This window comes from Pelophylax lessonae (genome assembly GCF_965119305.1).
Source record: "Pelophylax lessonae genome assembly, chromosome: 6".
Taxonomy (NCBI): domain Eukaryota; kingdom Metazoa; phylum Chordata; class Amphibia; order Anura; family Ranidae; genus Pelophylax; species Pelophylax lessonae.
Window position 1 is genome coordinate 49,903,214 of NC_138773.1, and position 22,963 is coordinate 49,926,176.

Consider the following 22,963-nt stretch of genomic DNA (forward strand, 5'->3'; position numbering starts at 1 on the left):
TTGAAGCCGATATAGCCCATGTGTCTTTTTAGTGTATCCTTTCAGCATACTGACCATTTTCAATGCTCATTTGCTAGGAAGGTTAGATAGCACGTGTATGTGTGTTGTATGCATATTTGTAATACAGTGTGTTGTGTATTGTTTTCCTACAAATGTAAAGAGTTTACAAGTACAGCATTCTTGTTGCGTAAAAGCACATTACCACTTCAGCACCAGAAGAATTTACCCCCTTCATGACCTGGCCATTTTTTTTTGCTTTACCGCACTGCGCCAGTTTGTTAATTGTGCAGTCATGCAAGGCTGCACCTAAACTATATAGTGTTTTTTCAAAAATTGTCGCTATTTTTTTGTTTATAGCGCAAAATCTAAAAACCGCAGAGGTGATCAAGGGCTAAAACCTTCCGGAACTGAAGTGGTTAAGGAACAGTAAAAACCAACTGAAGTACACCCATCACACTACTGACTACTGACCAGGCGGTAAATTCTAATCCCAACTTTGTGTTTTTTGTTGAATTTTTTTTCCTTACCTTAAATGTAATTTTAATCCTGTAAGTGCTACCCTCTTTCATGACATAGGTGTGATCTTTCAATGTTCCTACATTGCCTGCAAATATAAATTAGCATCTGTTAATGTAACACATACGATAACATAAATTATAGGTGATAAACCCACACTTAGTGGGCCTTTTTGAGAAATCGTGAAAATCGAACATATGCAAAAATTTCTCTAAAAATCTGGAGGTTTTCCTTTTTCACATACAGCTTTCAATATATATATCTCAGCAATCATATATTTTCTGAAAGCACATGGCCAGTAGAATAAAAAGAAGGTGCTACTGATTTTTAAGGCATCGCGATATCTGTGCAAATGTTTATCAAAACAATATTTTTGCTAAAAATACACTAAAATCATTAATAGTGGATTCATGCATGGCAAAATGTACAAAATGCTAAATTCCTACGAAATATAAAAGTTAAAATTGTATTGAGTTCGTAAATAACAAATATCTGTACATTTTAACCACTTTAGCCCCAGCCACTGTGCTGCTACTGCGGCACAGTGGCTCGTTCCCATCCAGCGACGTAGACCTACGTCGCTGGACTCCTCCCCCTGTAGGCGGCGCTCCCGCTGTTTTCAGTCACAGCGGGAGTCGGGCCAGGGGAGGAGCAGCGGCGATTGCCGCCGCTCTTCCCCGATCGTCGGGGAATCGAGTGAGGAGATCCGCCCGCCTGTGTAAACAGAGCGGGCGGATCTCCATAGTGACAGGGACTGACAGATCGGAGTGTTCAGCATAGCTGAACATCCGATCTGTCCTTCTGTCACTCAGTCACCTGCCCCCCCACACGTCAGTAAGCACCAGGCATACATTAACCCTTCCCTCTCCAATAAAATTAACCCCTTCACTGCCAGTGTCATTTTTACAGTAACAGTGCATATATATAGCACTGATTACTGCAGTAATGTCACTGGTACCCCCAAAAGTGTCAAAAATGTCAGTCAAGGGTCCGATCTGTCCGCCGCAATGTCGCAGTCCCGCAAAAAAAAAAAATCGCAGATCGCCGCCATTACGCGTTAAAAAAAACCCACGCTTATCGTGATTTTTTTTTACCAAACATAGGTAGCAGAAAACAAATTGGCCAAAAATTTAAAAAAAATTTGATTTTTACATTTTTGGGGGGGGGGGGGGGGGAATTTCATATAAAAAAAATGTTAAAAATATTGTTATTTTTTCAAAATAAACGCTCTTTTTTTGTTTATAGCGCAAAAAGTAAAAAGCGCACAGGTGATCAAATACCACCAAAAGAAAGCTCTGTTTGTGGGAAAAAAAGGACGTAAATTTCGTTTGGGTACGGTGTCGCACGACCGCGCAATTGTCAGTTAAAGTCGCACAGCGCCGAATCGCAAAAAGTGGCCTGGACGTAAGACAGCAAAATCCTCTGGTGGTAAAGTGGTTAAATTGCACCTTTTTGTGAAATGGTGAAAACCGAAAGTAAGCAAAACGAAATAAAATCAATTTATTCTAAAAATCCAGGGGTTACCATTTTTCACTTACAGCTTTCAGAATTTGAAAAGACCCCTCAAACCATATATTTTCTGAAAGCACATGAGCTGTAGGTGTAGGATAAAAAAAAAAAATTGGGCCCACAAAAATTGCGCAAATGTACATCATATCCCTATTTTCACAAAAAATACACTAAAATCATTAATATTGCACTGCTAAACTACTACTACTACTACTACTAAAGCATCGTTCACATGTGGCATACTACAAGCATCCACATACAGACAGTCCCATTTACATTAATTTGGATGCAACGGCTGCACAGGCATAGCTGCTGTTCCCAATCTGACATCCGCGTGGGTGGGGTGCCCAACCTTAAAACGCAGACCGTGTTAGCTCAGGGAGATGCACGCTGACCTACATGGATGTCAAATTGGGAGCAATGGCTCTGTTCATGCAGTTGCTACATCCCAAATGACATCAATGGGACTGCCTGCACAGAGATGCACAGAAAACCTATGCATCCCTGTAAAGGTACGCTGTGTATGCCCTGTGTAAACAAGGCCTTAGGCCCCTTTCACACAAGCAGACCAATCGGGTCTGCCTGTCCATTTTTCAGGCAGGCCCAATTGGACCACTCACTGATCTCTATGGAGAGGCCGATGTAAATGGACATGTGTCCACTAAAAACAGATGGATCCCCCATTTCCCATCAATCGATCGGATGAAAAGGGACAGGTGGTCTTGTTTTCATCTGACCACCCCATAGAGACCCACTTATCTCTTTTTTTGAGACAGAGAAAGGGACCCCCCTACCAGCTCCCTGGAGCTGCATGCAGATCAGCAGTTGCAGGCAACAGAAGGGGAAGGAGGGATGCCATGGGAGCAGGCATAGATTGGAGATGCAGGGGCCGGTACAGATCAAATAAAGGGGATATGAAAGGAGAGTGGGGGGGGGGAGCATTTTTTAGATGAAAGGGAGCGGTGGGAGGTGGAGAGGCAGCATGAGGGTGGGGGATAGGGTATATTTTACGTGAAAACTGATCAGCTGAACAATTCTGTTGTAAGTTTATGGTCATTGAAGTGACCATGAGCCTATAGCAGAGGGAAAAATGAGGTCCGTACGGCGTAAGGACCTGGCAGTGAAAGGGTTAATTTCGACTTTCAGGCTAAGAACATTTTCAGCAAATATTTGTTGATCATGCCAGAAGTGTCCACGTTGCTCCCTGTTAAAGGCGAAGCACATTGTTGTGAAAAATAAATAAATAAATCCACATGTAGATTTGCAGAGGAAAAAAAAAAACTGAATTTTTGTAAAATCTTACCTGTAAAATTCCTTTCTCTGAGTCCTCCGACAATCGCCGCCATCCTCGAAGTCATCACTGTTGGGTATTGACTTCCGCTCTGCAGGAGTAGCTAGCCATATAGACTTAGTTAAAAACAAAAGGCATTTGCATATACACACCCATGGGATGGGGGCTGTCCCATCTGGTCAATACCCCCCTGCAGTGACCACTCCCAACTCAGTTTGGTAGCATAGCAGTAGGTAATAAGAACCCCAAAAGAGGGGCGGGGGCGGTGACTGTCGGAGGACTCAGAGAAAGGAATTTTACAGGTAAGATTTTACAAAAATTCAGTTTTCTCTTACGTCCTCCGACAGTCGCCGCTATCCTCTAAGTCATCACTGTTGGGATGTCCCAAAGCAGTATAGACATGAGGGGTGGGAGACGCAACCGTAGAAAAGGCAACGCAGTACCCACATCAGAGAAAGGAATCTTACATGCACCGTAAGAGAACCTTCTGGGCAACATAAAAAAACAATGCTCAACAGGAGCAACAGCCCAGGAAAGCAAATACCAACAGCCAGGGACCCATGAACAAACAAGGGTCCTTCATGGCACTGCCGCACTGAGAACCTTGCGGCCAAAGGAAGCATCAGCTGATGCCAGAACATCTACTTTGTAGAATTTAGAAAAGGTGTGCACCGACGACCAAGTCGCAGCCTTGCACACCTGGGCCACCGAGGCCCGATGCCAATAGGCCCAGGACGCACTCAAAGATCTGGTAGAGTGCGCCTTAACAGGGAAGGGTGGAACCCGTTCCTTCAAAGCATAAGCCTGTTCAATGGTCTGTCTGATCCATTTGGCAATGGTTGCTGCAGACGCAGCCATGCCCTTCCGAGATCCCTCAGGAAGGACAAAGAGGGAATCCGTTTTCCGAAAGGACTCCGTAGACGACAGGTAAACCCTGATCGCGCTGACAACATCCAAGGAATGCAATGCAACCTCCTTGGGATGCTTAGGCTTCGTACAAAGCGAAGGCAGGACAATGTCCTCATTAAGGTGGAACTCAGTGATCACCTTGGGAAGAAAGGACGGGGGTGGTCGCAAAACCACCTTATCCTTGTGAATTATCAAGTAAGGGGAGCGGCAAGACAACGCCGCCAGCTCCGACACTCTGCGAGCCGAAGTGATCGCCACTAAAAAGGCAACCTTTTTTGACAGCAGAGGCAACGATATCTCCCTGATGATTTCAAAGGGAGCACGCTGTAACACGGACAGAACCAAGTTCAAGTCCCATGGAGGTAAAGGCTCCTTCCTGGGAGGAGCCAAATGACGCACACCTTGAATGAAGGTGCGAATCAAGGAATGAGACGCCACAGGGCGTTGGAAAAGGATAGCCAGTGCAGACACCTGGCCCTTGATCGTGGCCAGCGCCAGGCGCTGGTCCATTCCAGACTGGAGGAAAGCCAACACTCTCGACATCGAGTAAGAACGAGGGGAGAACCCCTTTGACTCACACCAGGCGAAATAAGCTTTCCAGGTACGGTAAAATATTTTACCAGAGGAGGTTTTCCTAGCCTTGATTAGAGTAGGGATAATATCAGGGGAGAGACCCTTGTCCCTCAGGACCTGGGTCTCAACAGCCAGGCCGTTAAAGCCAGCGACTGTAAAGCAGGATGGAAGATCGGTCCCTGAGACAGCAGATCTTCCCGCATTGGCAGTCGCCACTGCCAGGTGAACAACGTCGGCGTACCAGGACCGGCGTGGCCAGTCCGGCGCCACCAGAATCACCAGGTGCGGTTCCGAGGTTAACCTGCGGAGGAACCTGGACAGCAACTGAATCGAAGGAAAGGCATACATCAGACGATACTGATGCCAAGAGGTCACTAACGCATCCGAGGAGTCCGCCAGCGGATCGCGCGTTCTTGCCACGAACCTTTCCATCTTTCGGTTTAGCCGAGATGCGAACAGATCCACATCCGGGGAGCCCCACTTCGCACACAGCATTTGGAAGACCTCCGGGTGTAGGGACCATTCCCCCTGGTCCAGGGTCTGGCGGCTCAGATAGTCGGCCTGCCAATTCTCCACACCCGGAATGTGAACTGCTGAGATCGCCGGGACATGAGTCTAGGCCCAAGACAGAATGTCGGTCACCTCCCGGGCAGCCCGAGCACTCCTGGTGCCCCCCCCGGTGGTTGATGTAAGCCACCGCGGTAGCATTGTCCGTCTGTACCCGGACAGGATGACCCCGAAGACGGCCCGACCACTGGAAGAGACAGAGTTTTATCGCTCGCAATTCCAGCACATTTATCGGGAGGATTCCTCCTCCGACCAAGTGCCCTGGGCAGACAGGTTGCCCAGGACCCCACCCCAGCCCGACAGGCTGGCATCCGTGGTAATCACCGTCCATACCAACGGACGGAAGGACTTGCCCTCCGCCACCGATGGGGACTGGAGCCACCACAGAAGAGCCAATCTGGTCTGACGAGTCAATGAGACACTCCGATCCAGAGACTGAGGCAGTCTGTCCCACCTGTCCAGGATCTCTGCCTGGAGAACCCACGTGTGAAACTGAGCAAAGGGTATCGCCTCGAAGGCCGACACCATCAACCCCAGGCCCCGCATACAGGCCCTGAGTGACGAGGACGGATTGTCCCTGAGAGACCTGAGCTCGTCCTGCAAGGTCCGGAGCTTTTCCTCCGGCAAGAACACCTTTGCCTGAGCAGAGTCCAGAATCATTCCAAGATAGGGAAGACGAACCGATGGAGACAACGTCGATTTGTGAACGTTGATGGTCCATCCGAATTCCTGGAGTGTCTGCACCGTGGTGGACAGATCGCGCACTAGGTCCTGGCTGACAAGCGATCTCTAAAGTAGATCATCCAGGTATCCCAAGACCGCAATGCCCTGAGCCCTCAGCAGGCCCAGAACCGGCGCCAACACTTTGGTAAAAACCCTTGGTGGTGAAGCGAGACCGAAAGGTAACGCCACAAACTGATGACCCTCGAAAATGGAGATGTGCAGGTATGCATCCTTGAGATCTATCGAAGTCAGGAATTCCCCTGGGCTCAGAGAAGCCACCACCGAGCGGAGAGACTCCATACGGAATTTCCGAACGCGCACAAAGCGGTTCAGCGCTTTCAGGTCCAGAATAGGACGCACTTTGCCCTCCTTTCTGGGCACAGTGAACAGATTGGAATAAAACCCCCGAAACCTGTCCCGATGAGGCACCGGGACAATCACCCCCTGAGCAAGAAGGTCCTGAACCGCTCGGTGCAGGTCCTGCAGACGCCCCAGAGGCAAATGAAGATTTGAGGGAAAGAATCTGTCCGCCGGCCGGGAAAGGAATTCGATCTTGTACCCCGATCAAATTATTTCCTGAACCCACCTGTCCGAGATCCGGAGCAGCCAAGGTTGGAGGAAACCGCGCAAACGTCCCCCCACCCCTGAAACGGGTGAGGGCGCCCCTTCAGGCAGAGGCGGATTGGCCTGCCGTGCCGGCAGTGCCGGACTTCTGCTTACCCGCCCAGGGCTTCTTCTGGCTGCCCTGGGTTTTGAAGGGCTTGCCCTTGGATTGGTTCCGAAAGGCACGAAAGGACCCCTGATTGGATCTAGGCGCAGAACCCCGCTTGCCCCGAAAAGACTTGTTCTTCGGGTTCTGGGGCAGCATGGTGCTCTTGCCCCCCGTGACGCCTTTCACCAGGGTATCCAACGCCTCGCCAAAAAGGCGAGAACCAGCATAGGGAAAATCAGCAACTGTTTTCTGCGAGGACTGGTCAGCCGACCAGCTCTTCAGCCATATCAGTCGCCGGTTAAGTACCGAGACACTAGACAGGCGCGCTACTAAGGGGGCCTCATTTAAGGCCGCATCACACAGATACAGGATTCCTTGGTGGATTTGATCCACCATCTCCAGCTGGGCAGGCGGAACATCATCAGACACGAGGTTGCTCCTAAGGACCTTAGTCCAATCAGCAACCGCCTGAGCCACCAACACGGACGCGAAAACGGGTTTGAGCAACGAGCCCGTCACCATATAGGAATGGCGGGCCAGAGACTCCAACCGCCGGTCCGTGGGATCCCGGAAAACCGGGGAATCCTCCGTAGGAATCAAGGTAGCCTTGTTCAACACGGCCACAGTGTGATCCACCTGTGGGGGCACACACCATCGCGAATCCGTAGCCGGTGCAAAGGGATAAAGCAATTTGAACCGACTAGGCACCACGAATGGACGTTTTAAAGTGCGCCACATTTCATTAACAGTGTAATGAAACTCAGCGGGACAGGGAAAAACCTGCGCCGACTTGCGGGTCCTGTGCGTCCCAAATGAGGACACCACGCCCGGAGGACTGGGCTCATCCTCCAAATGCAGTGTTTCCTTAACAGAAACAATTAATTCATCCATGGTCGCCCGCTCTTCAGGCGACCCCGGGGAGGAGGTATCAACCCCTTCCACCTCTGCCTCCCCCTCAGACCCCAGCGGGTCCAAGGATGAGCGGGACCCTGAAAAGGGCATGCTCGCAGCAGCAGCCATATCACCATCTGAATCAGAGGAGATAGAGAATCTGGGCCTCTTTCTTGCAGCACGTTCAGCCATCAGCATTTCCATATTGGACACCAAAGTTGCCACTACAGCGGCCAAATCAGGACTCAGAGGGGCCACAGGAGAACTGGGGACCCCCACTAGAGCTGGGGGGAATTTGCTATCCTGAGAATCCATTGCCCAATGTGAGGAAAAAAAAGAAGAACAGTGCAAAAATTTAAACTGCCCCTTTAAGATCGCTGCGGAGTGCGCAGCCCACCGCTACAGCTACAAAAGACCCCCAAACAGGAGAAGAAAAAACTGAGCCAGAAGCGACAATACAGGAAAATATTGAGAGCGATAACATGCAGAGCTCCGCAGAGTGTTGCCACCGATGTCTGTGTCAGAGGAAGAGGAAGTGCTGCTGAAGTAGGCTGAACTTATAGGCTGCCTGACCCAGGGAAAATGTCTGCCCCATAGGAATGCATGGAAGGCTCCGCCAAAATGGCCGCCGAACATGCGGTCGAAACGATTGTTCGGCAACCGCAAAATGGCGGCAGATGGCGCCAAAACAGCATGTAGCATTGCCCATAGAGAAGCCAAACATGTTTGCCCATAGTTAAAATGGTGGACCGCGCGTTTTTCCCCCGCTGCGGTCGCCGCAAAACACAGTCTGCACCCCAAGCACTAAAGTGATACAGGGAAGCGGGCCCCCAAAAACACACAGCACCGCAGCGCATGTACAAGTGATCCCCGCAGGGATCGCATCAGGGAGTCGCACAGGCACAGACATGGGAAAACACACAGCAACACAGACTGCCACCCCATACAGAGGCCCCACACAGAAGTATTTACCTGTACCAGATGGCGTGGGGAGCCTCTCAGAAACGGAAAGCCGCTGTCCTCATGCGACAGGGAATGCCGTTAGCCAGGGACATTGCACTGCAGCATCGCAGATGTGTCCAGTGAGGTAGCCACCTCACGGCTGCATCCCTGCAGCGAGCAGGGATGGGTCGTTCATAATGCCAGGGCAAACCATAGCTGAACGCTCGATGGCGGGCTGGGGGTCCATCTGACCCTCTGCCCTGGAGACCCAGGGCGGCCAGTCCGAATCCCAGCACCGCATGAATCCATCTTCTTCCGAAGAGTCGACTAAAACTAAAGCTGACAAAATAAACAGCTAGTAAAGTAAGAAAAAACTGAAATTTTCAAAGAAAATCAAATAAAAGATTAGATAGGCTGAGACTGTAGCCCCAGCACAGGGAAGCCTAACTACTCCCGACGCTAGGCAGATTAAAACTGAGTTGGGAGTGGTCACTGCAGGGGGGTATTGACTAAGTGGGACAGCCCCCATGGGTGTGTATATGCAAATGCCTTTTGTTTTTGACTAAGTCTATATGCCTAGCTACTCCTGCAGAGCGGAAGTCAATACCCAACAGTGATGACTTAGGAGGCGGCGACTGTCGGAGGACGTAAGAGAAATCCCATTTTCTCTTTCGTTCATTGACGAACACAGCTCCTGATCTTCTTAACCACTGGGACGTCTCAAAGCAGTGTTAAACATGAGGGGTGGGAACAGCAAAATAGAAATTCCTAAGGCAAACTATAGCCAACCAAGTAAACAGGAGCTTAAAACTCCTGGAACTCACCTGAAAAAACAATACACCCTCAAAGAGGGCCAGGTCCTCTAAACAGCAGCCTGGAAAACCTTGTGGCCAAAAGAAGCATGCGCAGATACCAACACATCAACTTTATAGAACTTTGTGAAAGTGTGCACAGACGACCAGCTGGCCGCCTTACAAACCTGCATCACTGATGCCTGATGGCGGAAGGCTCACTGAGCGCCCGAATAGAGTGCGCCTTGACAGGGAAAGGAGGAACTGACCCTTGATGGAATAGGTCTGAATCACCATCTGTCTGATCCATCTGGAAATGGTCGCAGAGGAAGCGGACAACCCTTTCTGAGGTCTATCCGTAAGCACAAACAGCGAGTCTGATTTTCTAAAAGACTCCGTAGCTGCCAGGTACACCCTAATCGCCCGGACCACATCCAAAGCATTCAAAGCAATTTCCTTTGGATATGTGTAAAAGCAGAAAAAACACTGCGCTTCAGAATTTCCTTTGGATGTTTTGCCCTGGGACACAGGGAAGGCAACACAATGTCTTCGTTCAAATGAAAATCAGAGACAACCTTTGCAAGGAACGATGGACAGGGATGAAGAACCACCTTATCTCTGCGAACCACCAAGTAAAGTGAATGACAGGATAACGCCGCCAATTCCGACACCCTGCATTCAGAGGTGATGGCCACCTTCTGGGACAAAGAAAGCAGGGGAATCTTCCAAAGATTCTCAAAAGGAGGCTTCTGGAGGACTGAGAGCACTAAATGAAGGTCCCAGGTGGCAACGGTGACCGCACTGGAGGGGCTAAGTGCCTAACTCCCTGAAGAAAGGTACGTGGCCAAAGCCTGTTGAAAGAAGACCGCTAAGGCCAACCCCCGAGCTAAAGATCCGAGCCACCGAGAAAAAGTGAGGATGAATCCCCAGAGGCTCAAACCACACAATGTACGACTTCCACGTACGATGGTAGATCTTCCTAGAAGTAGATTTTCTTGCTTTTAACAGCTTTGGAATCACAGACGAACCTCTACCCATCAGCACCTGGTGTTCAACAGCCAATCGTCTCACGCACAGATACAATCAGTGCTTCCACCAGCGCCTTTTCATGCGCGATTGCAGATGTGGAGGAATCGTCCTCACTATCTGAGGATTCTGGGCACGTATTTGCAGACCCAACTGGGTGACCCACGTACGTGGCAGCCGAATCAGATTCAGGATCTGATGAGACAGCTGAGGCAGGGGGCGCTTTTTCGTTAGCCCGTCGCCCCAAAAACTACCTCCACATGGGACACAAAGGACTCCAGAACCGCCAACAGTGCATCGATGGATGTTTAGGATTTGGAGGGTCCAGCAGCCTCAGAGGGGATCAGGTGGGGAGATGTGCTCCAAATACCCCATGAGTCACCAGGGGGGCCCCACAAAAAGTGTAAAACACTGCAAAAGGACAACCCCCACCATGCTCACAGCACCACCCAGTCAGCAGGCACAAAGCACCAATGCGATCCTCAGCGGAGGAGGGAGAGGACCCCACCAGACTCACCACCCAGCAGAAACAGGCAACTGCAGCCAACAGGAAAATCTGTACTCCACACGCGGCGATCAGGAAGTGAAAGATCCAGGAGTCAGCACCAGGAGACGAGGAGGGACTCCTACCGCCGAAATCACAGCCCACGGGGCTCCACAGTCATGGCTGCCGCTAGTTTCAATGGCAAGCCACCACAAAATGGCCGCCGGACTACACAAACATGGCCACCATGCATTGAGCGCACATAGGCTACAAGAAAATGGCAGCACCAGGAGGGATCCCTAGGCCTCAAGGACAGGCCCAGGCAGGACAGAGGGTCCTGGCAGGAGCTCCCACCAAGTACAACCCCCCCACAGCCCATCACCAGCATAGCTCTCTGCCCCCTACCCAGGAGGTGGCCCAAACCACACACACAGTCCCAGCATAAGCGGAATTGGGGGGGGGGGGGTAGAGTAGAGGGACAGATAAAGGGGGGTGCCTGACAGGAAGGAGGGGAACCCGGGAGTCCGATCATCCCAAGTAGGGGCCCACGTCCACCCCACAACCATCCAGGGGGAGAGGGGGGGGGACAGCTACTCTTCCATACCAGGAACCAGATGGGCACCGCTCCAGACAGAACCCCTTCTCCATCAAAATGGGGGGCTGTCAGCCAGGAGGAACACTGACTCGGGCCCAGACCCGGTCGTATGCAACCTTGTGAGGCGTTTAACTCGTAGGCCAGTCCCCGCCTGGTGGAGCTGAGATCCGCGCGCGCTCGCTGGCCAGACTGGGGTGTGCAATGGATCTAGATTATCCAGCCGTTGATTGAAGATCTCACCAGAAAACAGGGAAACATTTCTATCTAATAAGAAAAAACTGCCAGGACCAGAGATCCCAGCAAGGATCTAGGTTCCTTCTCCTGACTAGGCAGGAGAAAAAAAAAACTGAATACCTATAGCAGAGAGAGGGAATATACCCCCGGGACTGCCCATAGGCATAGTCAGACTTTAGGGAGCAGTATAACCCAATGGTTAAGAAGATCAGAGCTGTGTCCATCAATGAACGAGATACATGCAAAGAGATACATGAAAGAGATACATGCAATTATTATTTTCACTGGAGCCTGCAGAGTATTTCACCCTTAGATCAGGGGATTGCGGGTGCATTGCCATGCTCCTGCACACACTGTCTACTGCTCTGTCTGTACCGGCAGACAGTTCCAGAGCTGTAGGCAGTGTGAATGAGCTGCGAGCGTGCTGAATCTTATCTTGACTGTGTAGACTACTAGTCCCATTTATCCACTATTTTATGAGAAAAACAAAAAGGTAGACAATCATGGCTGCATCCAGAGCTAAGGTAAATTAAAAACAGTCACCACATCTAAGGACTGATCAGCTGCAAACAATTATATTTTTGTTGGGTTTAGATCTACGGGTATTTTAAGTCCTCAATATTTTTCATAAAATACACTGTATTACGAAAAGTATTGGGACACCTGCCTTTACACACACATGAACTTTAATGACATCCCAGTCTTAGTCCCTAGGGTTTAATATTGCGTTGGCCCACCCTTTGCAGCTATAAAAGAATTCTGAAATTGTGCACTGGTCCAAATCATTTGGTGAAGGGGGGATTATGGTGTGGGATTGTCTTTCAGGGGTTTGGCTTGGCCACTTAGTTCCATTAAAGGGAACTCTTAAGGCATCAGCATACCAAGACATTTTGGACAATTTCATGCTCCCAACTTTGTAACAGTTTGGGGGTGGCCCCTTTCTGTTCCAACATGACTGCCCACCAGTGCACAAAGCAAGGTCCATAAAGACATGGATGAGCACGTTTGGGGGGGGGGGAGGAACTTGACTGGCCTGCAAAGAGTCCTGACCTCATCCCCATAGAACACCTTTGGGATGAATTAGAGTGGAGACTGTGAGCCAGGCATTCTCGTCCAACATCAGTGCCTGACCTCACAAATGTTCTGGAAGAATGGTCAAACATTCACATAGACACTCCAAAACCTTGCGGACAGCCTTTCCAGAAGAGTTGAAGCTGTTATAGCTGCAAAGGGTGGGCCAACTTAATATTGAACCCTACGGACTAAGACTGGTATGCCATTAAAGTTCATGTGCGTGTAAAGGCAGGTGTCCCAATACTTTTGGTTATATAGTGTGTTTTAGGAGTAGTACAGGCATACCCCGCTTTAAGTACACTCACTTTAAGTACACTCGCGAGTAAGGACACAGCTTGTTCAGCTTGGCAGGACACTACTCCCGGTTTTTAACATTGGCGTCTATAGGAAATCTTGGTCCGCTTGACATGGCACTGCTCCCAAACCATAAGTGACAGGGATACCAAACTTAGGGAGCACCGAGAGGGGGCCCAGGACTACAACATATCATGTTTGTGGCTGGCCAGCTTGCCTAGGTAATCTACTATGTCATAGTCCTGGATCCCCTTAACATGCTCCCCAAGCCTTTCCTTTTCACATGGTTTGGGAGCAATGCCATGTCAAGCTGACCAATATTTCCTATGGAGCTAGTGTATTTACATGCATTGAGAAATGAAAAAAGGTATTGCTTCACTTTAAGTACATTTTCATTTTACATACATGCTCTGGTCCCATTGTGTACTTAAAAGTGGGGTATGCCTGTATTTATTAATGAAATCACTCCAACAGAGAATAAAGCACTTTTTTTTATATATACAGTCAACATCTGTGTTTAAGCACCTGTACGTCAGCTTGCAGAAGTGGTTGTAGCGGGATGATGCCTGCAGCTGCAGGCATCAACTCTGTACCGTTTTTCCTTAGAGCCGGCGATCGGCTTTTAGCAGATAACAGTCGATGCAGCTCAGCAGCCGCTCAGCTGTTATAATTCTAAAAAAAGGTCCCCTCTAACTTTAAACTGTTAACATTTTTTAAAGCGTCGCCAATGGAGATTTTTTAAGTACCGTAGTTTGTCACCATTCTACGTGTGTGCGTAATCTCAAAACGGTAACGTTGGGTATCTATTTACTCGGCGTGACATCTTTCACAATATACAAAAAATTGGGCTAACTTTATTGTTTAGTTTTCTCTAAATTCAGTGAATTGTATTTTTTCCCAAAAAATTTTGTTTGAAAAATTGCTGCACAAATATCGCGTGACAAAAAATATTGCAACAACCGCCATTTTTTTCTCCAGTCTTTGTTAAAAAAAATTATAATAATATAATATGTCTGGGGGTTCTAAGTAATTTTCCAGCATAAAAATACAGATTTTAACTTGAAAACATGTCAGAAATAGGCTTGGTCCTTAAGTGATTAATAAGGTACATGTTCCTAACATTTAGTAAATTTCAACAGCAAATGTTATTCAGCCGGTTGGTAGTCGTTGGTTTTTAAATTCATAATTTCTGGGTGAGTCTTGTGATTCGAAACCTCAAACCTAAAATTTGAAACCAAAAATGTACTCTGAAAAAAACACTACTCCTGGTTAACGAACAGATTACATCTGTCTGCAGTCCATCAGGTGCACAAACTAATCTCCGACACATTGTAGTCAATGCGTTGCAACGCCAAGTAGCTGGCGTTGGAATTGGTGGAGGAAACCAAAATCTCCCAGAGGGGGTCCCACAGAAAAACACCATGAAGGTATTTAAACTCATGACTTTAGTGCTTTAAGGTAAGGAAGTGGACCAGCTATAGTGCTCAAAGACAATAAAAGGTGACCAATCATAGTTATCCTAGGCAAAAGAGCTGACCACCCATAGTGCTCGGAGGCAAGAGCACTAACCAACTATAGTGCTCCAAGACAAGAGTGCTGACCAATTATAAAACTGCAAGACAAGAGAACTATCCAATCATAATACTCCAAGGCAAGAGAGCTGACCAATCATAGTACTCTAAGGTAAGAGAGCTGACCAATAATAGTTCTCCAGGGCAAAAGAGCTGACCACTCAGTGCTCGGAGGCAAGAGCACTGACTAACTATAGTGCTCCAAGACAAGAGAACTGATCAATCATAATACTCCAAGGCAAGAGAGCTGACCAATCATAATACTCCAAGGCAAGAGAACTGATCAATCATAATACTCCAAGGCAAGAGAACTGATCAATCATAATACTCCAAGGCAAGAGAGCTGACCAATCATAATACTCCAAGGCAAGAGAGCTGACCAATCATAATACTCCAAGGCAAGAGAGCTGACCAATCATAGTACTCCAAGGCAAGAGAGCTGACTAATAGTATTCCAAGGCTAGCTAACCAATCAGTACTACAAAGTAAAAAAGCTGACCATCTATAGTGCTACAAGGCTAGAGAGGAGGCAATATATAAGATAGTCCAAGGCTAGAGAGCGGACCACCAAAATTCTTATGGCCACCATAGTAAGTCCTGAACTGGTCAGGGCTGATAACTGCATTGTAGCAGAAGCAATGTATTATCAGATCTCTTTAGAGAAAGGGATCCGCTGACAAATCTCCTGGGACAATCAACGGGTATTTTTTTGTGCATTTTTTTTTTTCTAACAGATCAACCAAAACACTTTAAATTATTTAAACACACCAAAAAGTGAAAGAAAAATAAGAAATCCATTAGTTAGGTTTACATACAGTATACATTTGGAAGTTTACAGGTGTTGTAATAACATGTAATAGATCATATTTTTTTAGTAACACTGCATGCAGTCGGCTGCAGTTAATTGGCCCTGCATATTTTAGCTTGACCATTCCACTCGACTGCAAGAAATGACTTACAGTATTTCTGGAATTCTTTTTGACTGCTTTTGATTTATTTTTCAGGAACATTAGGATTCTTAAGGAGGGGTTAACCAATCCCTGCACGAAACTACAAATCCCATCATGGTCCTGCCTCTGGGAGTCATACCTGTGGCTGTTAGAGTTCTGCAATGGGATTTGTAGTTCAACAAAAGCTGGAGTGCCAAGGTTGTCTGCCCAAGGTCTAAAGTCCAATAAATGGTAATTTAACAGGCTTTTTAGAGGCATTAAATTAGCAAACCACAATTTTAATGTTACCATAAAAACCTAAAGAAAAACCTAGTAAGACCCATCTAAAAAAATTTAGGAAACATCCAACTTTCTAGATGTATGGATAAAGGTGGTGATCTATGCAAGAGTTTTTATGGATTTTGGAAAACTACTGAGAGGGCATGTTGCTTTTCTTTGTAATTGAAATCTGGTTCAATGTACCTAAATGTTACCACATGTATGGCCAACATTGGACTGGAGCGAAAATAATTAATGACATTTTTTACATGTGACTAGATATCCTGCATTAAGCCCAATACTCAAGTAATGGAGAGATATTCGCTCCCCATACTAACCAATCAGATTCAAGCTGTTTTTCTAGGTTACATTACAAAATTAAAATATTGAATTGGCTGATGTCATTTAACAAGAGTGATCAATATATTTTTGGAAAAGTCTTTTTACCTGCCAATTCCATTTTGATGGGTGCCGGAGCCTCAGTACACACCAACTCCATCCCAAGTACTTGCACGTTGGGGGCATTAGGATCTAAGACAAAATTAAAAAGTAATAATAAGAGAAGCTCCACAACAGTAATATACACAAATTATAGATCTGCATACCATATATACTGTATTAACCAAACTTTTTTTTTTGCATACAGTAAGGAATGGTTGAAACCCTCATCCTTACTGGGGAGATTTCACTTCCTGTTCCAGAAACACAACAGGAAGTGAAAGGAAATCTCTCCAAAGTAAGGGGAATACCCCTCCTAGCTGTTACCAGTTGTTAAAAAATGTTGGGTACAAATATCCTTTAACTGTAGACCAAGGCCAAAGACCAAGATTAAAGAAGAGCTCCAGTCTACTATGTAAAAATTAAAAGTCAACAGCTACAAAAACTACCTAAAAACACAAATGTAACCGTCGCACGATCCAGCGCTGGACTCACCCGAGCTGTGTTCACCACCTCTCGGCTGTCCCTGACACCTTAACTGTGGACACCTGGTTGTGACCGCTTATGGCTTCAGGGTTGGGAGCCCACTGCGCATTGCATTGTGAATAGTCCTGCAGTCTTCTGGGACCTGTCACGTGTCTCAGAAGACTGTGGGGAGCGGGTGGAGAACTTCCCCGTCCAATCACCAAGGCCAGGGGTTTCCAAACTTTCTAAACAAAAGGGCCAGTTTAATCTCCAGGGACTTCAGGGGGCCCAGATTCTGGCCAGTGGGGGTAGAAAATGTCCCAGTCCCAGCATTAGTCGAAATAAACATGGCCTCAGTATTGGTGGTCAGTAGTAGGAATAATAGTTCCCCATTATTGTAATCAGTGGAAGAAATTGTGCCCCACTGTTGGTGCCAGGGGAAAGGAAAGTGCTTCAAATCATTGGAAGAAACAATGCCCCAATGGCCTAATAAAAGCTAGCAAAGGGCTGCAGTTTGGAGACCCCTGGCCTAGGTAATCAGAGCGGAAGTGGCAGCGGTACCTGTCCAAAATCAGATACCCCCTCCCCAAAATATCCACTTTAGAAACAGGAGCAGGGGAGGAGGCCTTAAAGCAGAACTTCCCCTTTTGGGGGGAAGCGCCGCTTTATGAAAGTTTCACGCTTTTTTGAACTATACACAACCCTGTATTTCTCTTGTTGTTTTGAGTTCCATTCTGCCCCACCAATATTGTTCATACACATCTATGAACTGGTGTAGTCACTACAAGGTGATCTCTGGACATTGAATGCACTAAAGATTTAGTAACAAAAACAAACACACAATCACAGCTGAGTATTCATGGAACCCTTAAGACCCCATTCACACTGCCGCAACCAGAAAGTCGCCTCATAAGGGGCGACTTTGTTAGTGCGACTTTCAGCGCGACTTGTATGATAGACGACTTTGTATTTGGCCAATCAGAATATGATGGTTCTGGGTCATGCTCAATCACACCAAAAAAGTTGTTAAAAAATTGTCGTTTTTGATAGAGAGCCAATTATTGAAAAAATTATTGAAAAAGAAAAAATTAGATTTCTTTGGATTTAGTGTCTAGGGGGTCTAAAAAGTGTACCTGTGAAGTTTCAGCTCTGTAGCATGTCCAGAACCAGAAAAAAGATAATATTTCTTAGAATTTTTAGTAGCACAGGGATATGGCTCTGCTCCACCTGGGCGTTTTTGTTGCAGGCATTTATTGGGAGTCTTTGGAGGCAGGCATGACTTTTTTTGGATTTAGTGTCTGGGGGGTCTAAAAAGTGTACCTGTGAAGTTTCAGCTCTGTAGCATGTCCAGAACCAGAAAAAAAAAGATAATTTTTCTTAGAATTTTTAGTAGCACAGGGATGGGGCTCCACTCCACCTGGGCGTTTTTGTTGCAGGCGTTTATCGGGCAGACACTAAATCCAAAAAAAGTCATGCCTGCCTCCAAAGACGCCCAAAAAATGCCCGATAAATGCCTGCAACAAAAACGCCCAGGTGGAGCGGAGCCATATCGCTGTGCTACTAAAAATTCTAAGAAATTTTTTTTCTTTTCTGGTTCTGGACATGCTACAGAGCTGAAACTTCACAGGTACACTTTTTAGACCCCCCCAGACACCAAATCCAAAAAAAAGTCATGCCTGCCTCCAAAGACGCCCAAAAAATGCCCGATAAATGCCTTCAACAAAAACGCCCAGGTGGAGCGGAGCCATATCCCTGTGCTACTAAAAATTCTAAGAAAAATTATCTTTTTTTCTGGTTCAGGACCATTTTAATGGAAAGTCGGATCACAAGTCGCTTCAAATAAGATAAGGAGGCGACTCCCATTGAAGTCTATGGGACAAGTCGGATACAAGTCGCCTCAAAGTAGTACAGGACCCTTTTCAGAAGTCGGAGCGACTTCAGTAGTGCCAATTAAGACGGCACTCATTGATTAACATTGCTTTTGTTATGTCAAGCGAGTTGGGGCAACTTGAGGGCACCCAAGTCGCCTCACAAGTCGCGGCAGTGTGAATGGACTCTAAATCCAAAAGCTTTGAAGAAAACATTTCACGTCATTCTTTTTTTGTGTTCCGTTTCCCAGGGGACAATGTATATGTAGTCATTCATCCCATCTTCTTGTGTGTTGTCTAAAGCTGGTAGTGAAGTCAGACAAGGTACCCCTCTCCTCCCTCCACTGACATCCGATAACGCAGCTAGCAGAGAGATGCACTTTTCTCTATCTCCAAGCACTTGCCCGAGACAAACATCTCACAAGGAATGCTGAAGAAGGAGGCTTGTCAGCTAAAACATTCCAAGCAGGCGGGCACATTCAGTCTTTGAAATCAGCCGTCTCTTTGCCAGCTGCGTTGTCAGGCGGCTGTGGGTGGAGGAGCAGCGCCCTGTCCGACCTTACAGCTTGGCTTAGATAGCACTTAGGAGGATGAAAGAAAGTACTACATATACTTCGGGCCCTGAAAAACAGAATACATTAGACACAATGGAAGTGAGATCACTTCTTCAAGGATATTTCCAGCTCTGTTTCTACCCTGCGGATAGCACATTGACTTCAGCCTCACCACTCAATGCCAAGAGGCAGCTGCAAAAGCAAACCAAATCTAGGATATATAAAAAGGGAGATAAAAATGATGCCAATATACGTGTACAGGTAATTCAGTGTGGTAAAATGTTTCCAGGAACAATTTGATTTAACCCACATATTTTCTTATGCTGGCTTCAGAACCGTCCAGGAACAGTCTAGCACAATTTCCATAGAGAACTAGGACATATTGTTCTGGAAGAAAGCGTATTTCATCTCAAGGGGAATGTCAAGTCAAAGCTGATAAAGCGAGGATACAGATGTGGGGGTGGGGCTCAATCATGGCACACAAAATAAGGAAAAGATTAAAGAAAAAGAAAAAAGGAGCACATGAGGTCACAAACTAGAATACTCAAAGCTGGAAATCACAGTAGTAGATACTACCACTCCCGATGATCTCCACTTCTGGGTCCTGTGAAGAGCAGCTGCCCGGCTGCATTTTGAACACAGGAGGACGGCTGTTTAGCACTGGAGCCATTCAGAAAATGCTTAGGATTTCCTGAATGTATGCAAAGTGTTCTCTGACTGGATGAAGTGAAGAGAGTGCCATCACTGCCCTGCCACCTTGTCCATTCAAAGAATGCTTTGCATTCTTCAGAAGATGCAAAGCATTCTCTGAATGGCACCCGTGCCGAGTGGCAAACCCGGAAGCAAGTGGAGATGACTGAAGAAGCAGTGTCTACTACAGTGATTTCCAACTTCGAGGGGCATCAGACAGGTATGGTATATACATAGATACATTGGTCCAAGACGGAACAATAGACCTAGGTATAAAATATCCATACCTGGAATTCTAGAACCCCGAATGAAGATAACATAGTAAGAGACTGATGCTGAAACAATGACACGACCTTCCCCTTTTATTTGCTTTCTGTTCTAAATTTTGATTATCCCATGGCACATTCAGGTTTTCAACTTTGGTCAACCTTGCCACCTTAACTGATTGGTTTTTAAAGGTCGGTCATCCTTATTTTTGCTTTATTACTTCTTACAGAGATGCCAACCAGAAACCATTACTGGTATACTAGGCGTCCCAACTCCTGATATTCACGTGCTTGCTCCAGTGTAGTATTTCAGAAGAAAGTTTGACAATGACCACATACCTTAATGGAAGCTCTCATGCTTTATTTCTGACAGGTTCCTTTCAAAGTGCTCATTTTTTCTAGGAACAGAGGAGATGGCCGCAAAACTTTTTTCCGTACTCCCCCCTGCTGCCAACACATGCAACACCCTCCCTATTTTCTCCCTGAACCTCCAAGTTGTGAGGGAGCCCTTAGCGTCCTCCAGCACATTGCAGGACTATTGGTCCTGCATTGTGATTAATGTGCCCAATGGCTGGAGTGACTTACAGGAGAGACTTTGAAGGAATGCCTACAAAGATGGAGGGAGCCTGCCTGAGCAAGGAAAGTATTACACCTTCTTCCCCTAGACATAACCAGAATATCACCCATGCAGTATGGGGGGGCGCATTGCAAAGGGTACTTTTTGCCTGACTGAAGTGGAGCGCTGAAAAGGTCAGAGATATGGAAAGCAGGCACTGCATGCTCTTTCACCTTGCCAGGTAACCCAGGAGCTCTTTTATGCAAATCAGCTGCTGTTGATATGCATACAATTCTATATACATATATAAAATCATTTTCCTTTAAAAAATAATTTACGCTAAAACAGCAGTGTGATAAGTGGCCATAAAGTGTCAAAACCCACACGCTGAGATGTATTGCCTGTAAACTTCCTATAGAACCCTGGGTAGGGAGTCTGTCTCCTCCAGATCCAGTATAGGGGGCGGTACCTGATGCTCAACCACCACGCCCCCTAGACGCCTGGCTTTTTACACTACACGCGGGACGCCGCGGATTTTAAAGGATTCATTGATGCGATTGTTTTATCTTCTAAATTTAAGTGCAACTTTGAATAAATGTTATTGCTTACACCAAAGTGGATTACGCTACGGGTCTCCTTGTCTCTTCCCCATATATCTGATGTGTATGTGTCTGGATCTGTGATATACTGGATCTGGAGGAGACAGACTCCCCACCCAGGGTTCTATAGAAAGGAGTTTACAGACAATACATCTCAGCGTGTGTGGCCTGACCATTGATTTGAGGGCCGTGGCTTCTGGTAAGCAACCTATTTACACATTTGTCACGGGTGTACTCCAGCTGTAACATCTTCTTGGAAATTCAGCTTCCTCGCCACCTACTATCCATTCTGGGACCTGTGTATTCATTCTGGAAGTTTTTCTTCTGACTTTTTTTCACTTTATATGCACGTTGGATGACTGTCAATTTATGCACGTATGGTTACACTTTATCATTTCAGTGTTGCACCAATTTATTTGTGATTTATCATTTTTTTGTACAATTCATGATCATAAGTTTGTATATTTTTTTTTTTACGATAGCGCTGCACTATTTGTTTTCCACGATTTTTTGATTTATATAGATCAAGTGTATCAGCTGCTTCACATTATCAATATTTTTCACCATCCACTTAGCGCAGGATCTTCCTGTTTTTTTAAAATAATTACAATGCCATCATCCATATACAGAAAGAAGGAACAATATAAAATTAAAGTGGAGTTCCACCCAAAAGTGAAACTTCTGCTCATTTGTTTCGTCCCCGTCCCCCCCCAGTGCCACATTTGGCACCTTTCAGGGGGGAGGGTACTCATTTTTGACAGGTACCCTTCCCCACTTCCGGGAGACGACGCCGTCCCTTGGAAGTTTGGCCCCCTCCTACTTCCCAGCCGCCGAGCCTTCACTGCCGGGTTCCCTTACCGGCAATGGCGGCAGCAGCACCTGACGGAAACACATTGACTGCAGGGCCTACATCGCTGGACTCCAGGACAGGTAAGTGCCCTAATATTAAAAGTCAGCAGCTACAGTATGCGTTTAGTATCACTTTAACCTGTTTACGACCACCCACCGCAGATGTACTGCGGCAGGCAGCCGCTCCTGCACGAATCACCGTAACTGTATGGCGCTCGCTCACAGGAGGCTAGGGGGTATTGCCGCCGCTCGTCAGCGGGGAAGCTGATGCAGCGGGCAGGCAGCTCCGATTGCCGCCTGACACCCGCGATCGCTCCCCGCTGAGAGATAAGAAAGGTCAGCTGTTGTAAACACAGCTGGCCGTTCTCCCTGGAATGATCATAGAGCCCCTGTGTTCCTTCTATATAGGATCACAGGTTTCTATGGTCATTTCAGAAGCTACGCCCCCCCCCCACAGTTAAAATCACTCCCCTAGGCTCACATTTAACCCCTTGATCACCCACAGGGTTAACCCCTTCCCTGCCAATGGCATTATTACAGTAACAGTGCATATTTTTAGCACTGATTACTGTAGTAATGTCACTGGTCCCCCCCAAAAGTGTCAAAAATGTCAGTTAGGGGTCCGATCTGTCTGCCGCAATGTTGCAGTCCCGCAAAAAATTGCAGATCGCCGCCATTACTAGTAAAAAAAAAACAAAAATGACATAAATCTTTCCCGTAGTTTGTAGACGCAATAACGTTTGCGCAAACCAATCAAAATACGCTTAT

At 46.8% G+C, this 22,963-nt stretch overlaps 1 protein-coding gene across 1 annotated transcript in view; it reads right to left on the reverse strand.

Annotated features, from left to right (window-relative positions):
• Positions 1-22,963, reverse strand: part of ARHGDIG (Rho GDP dissociation inhibitor gamma) — an 86,306-nt gene that overhangs the window by 13,216 nt on the left and 50,127 nt on the right. The window contains exons 3-4 of the mRNA XM_082260134.1: positions 16,358-16,441; positions 528-604 (exon numbers count right to left, since the gene is read on the reverse strand). Coding sequence (XP_082116260.1) covers positions 528-604; positions 16,358-16,441 — 161 coding nt within the window. The remainder of the gene's footprint in view (positions 1-527; positions 605-16,357; positions 16,442-22,963) is intronic.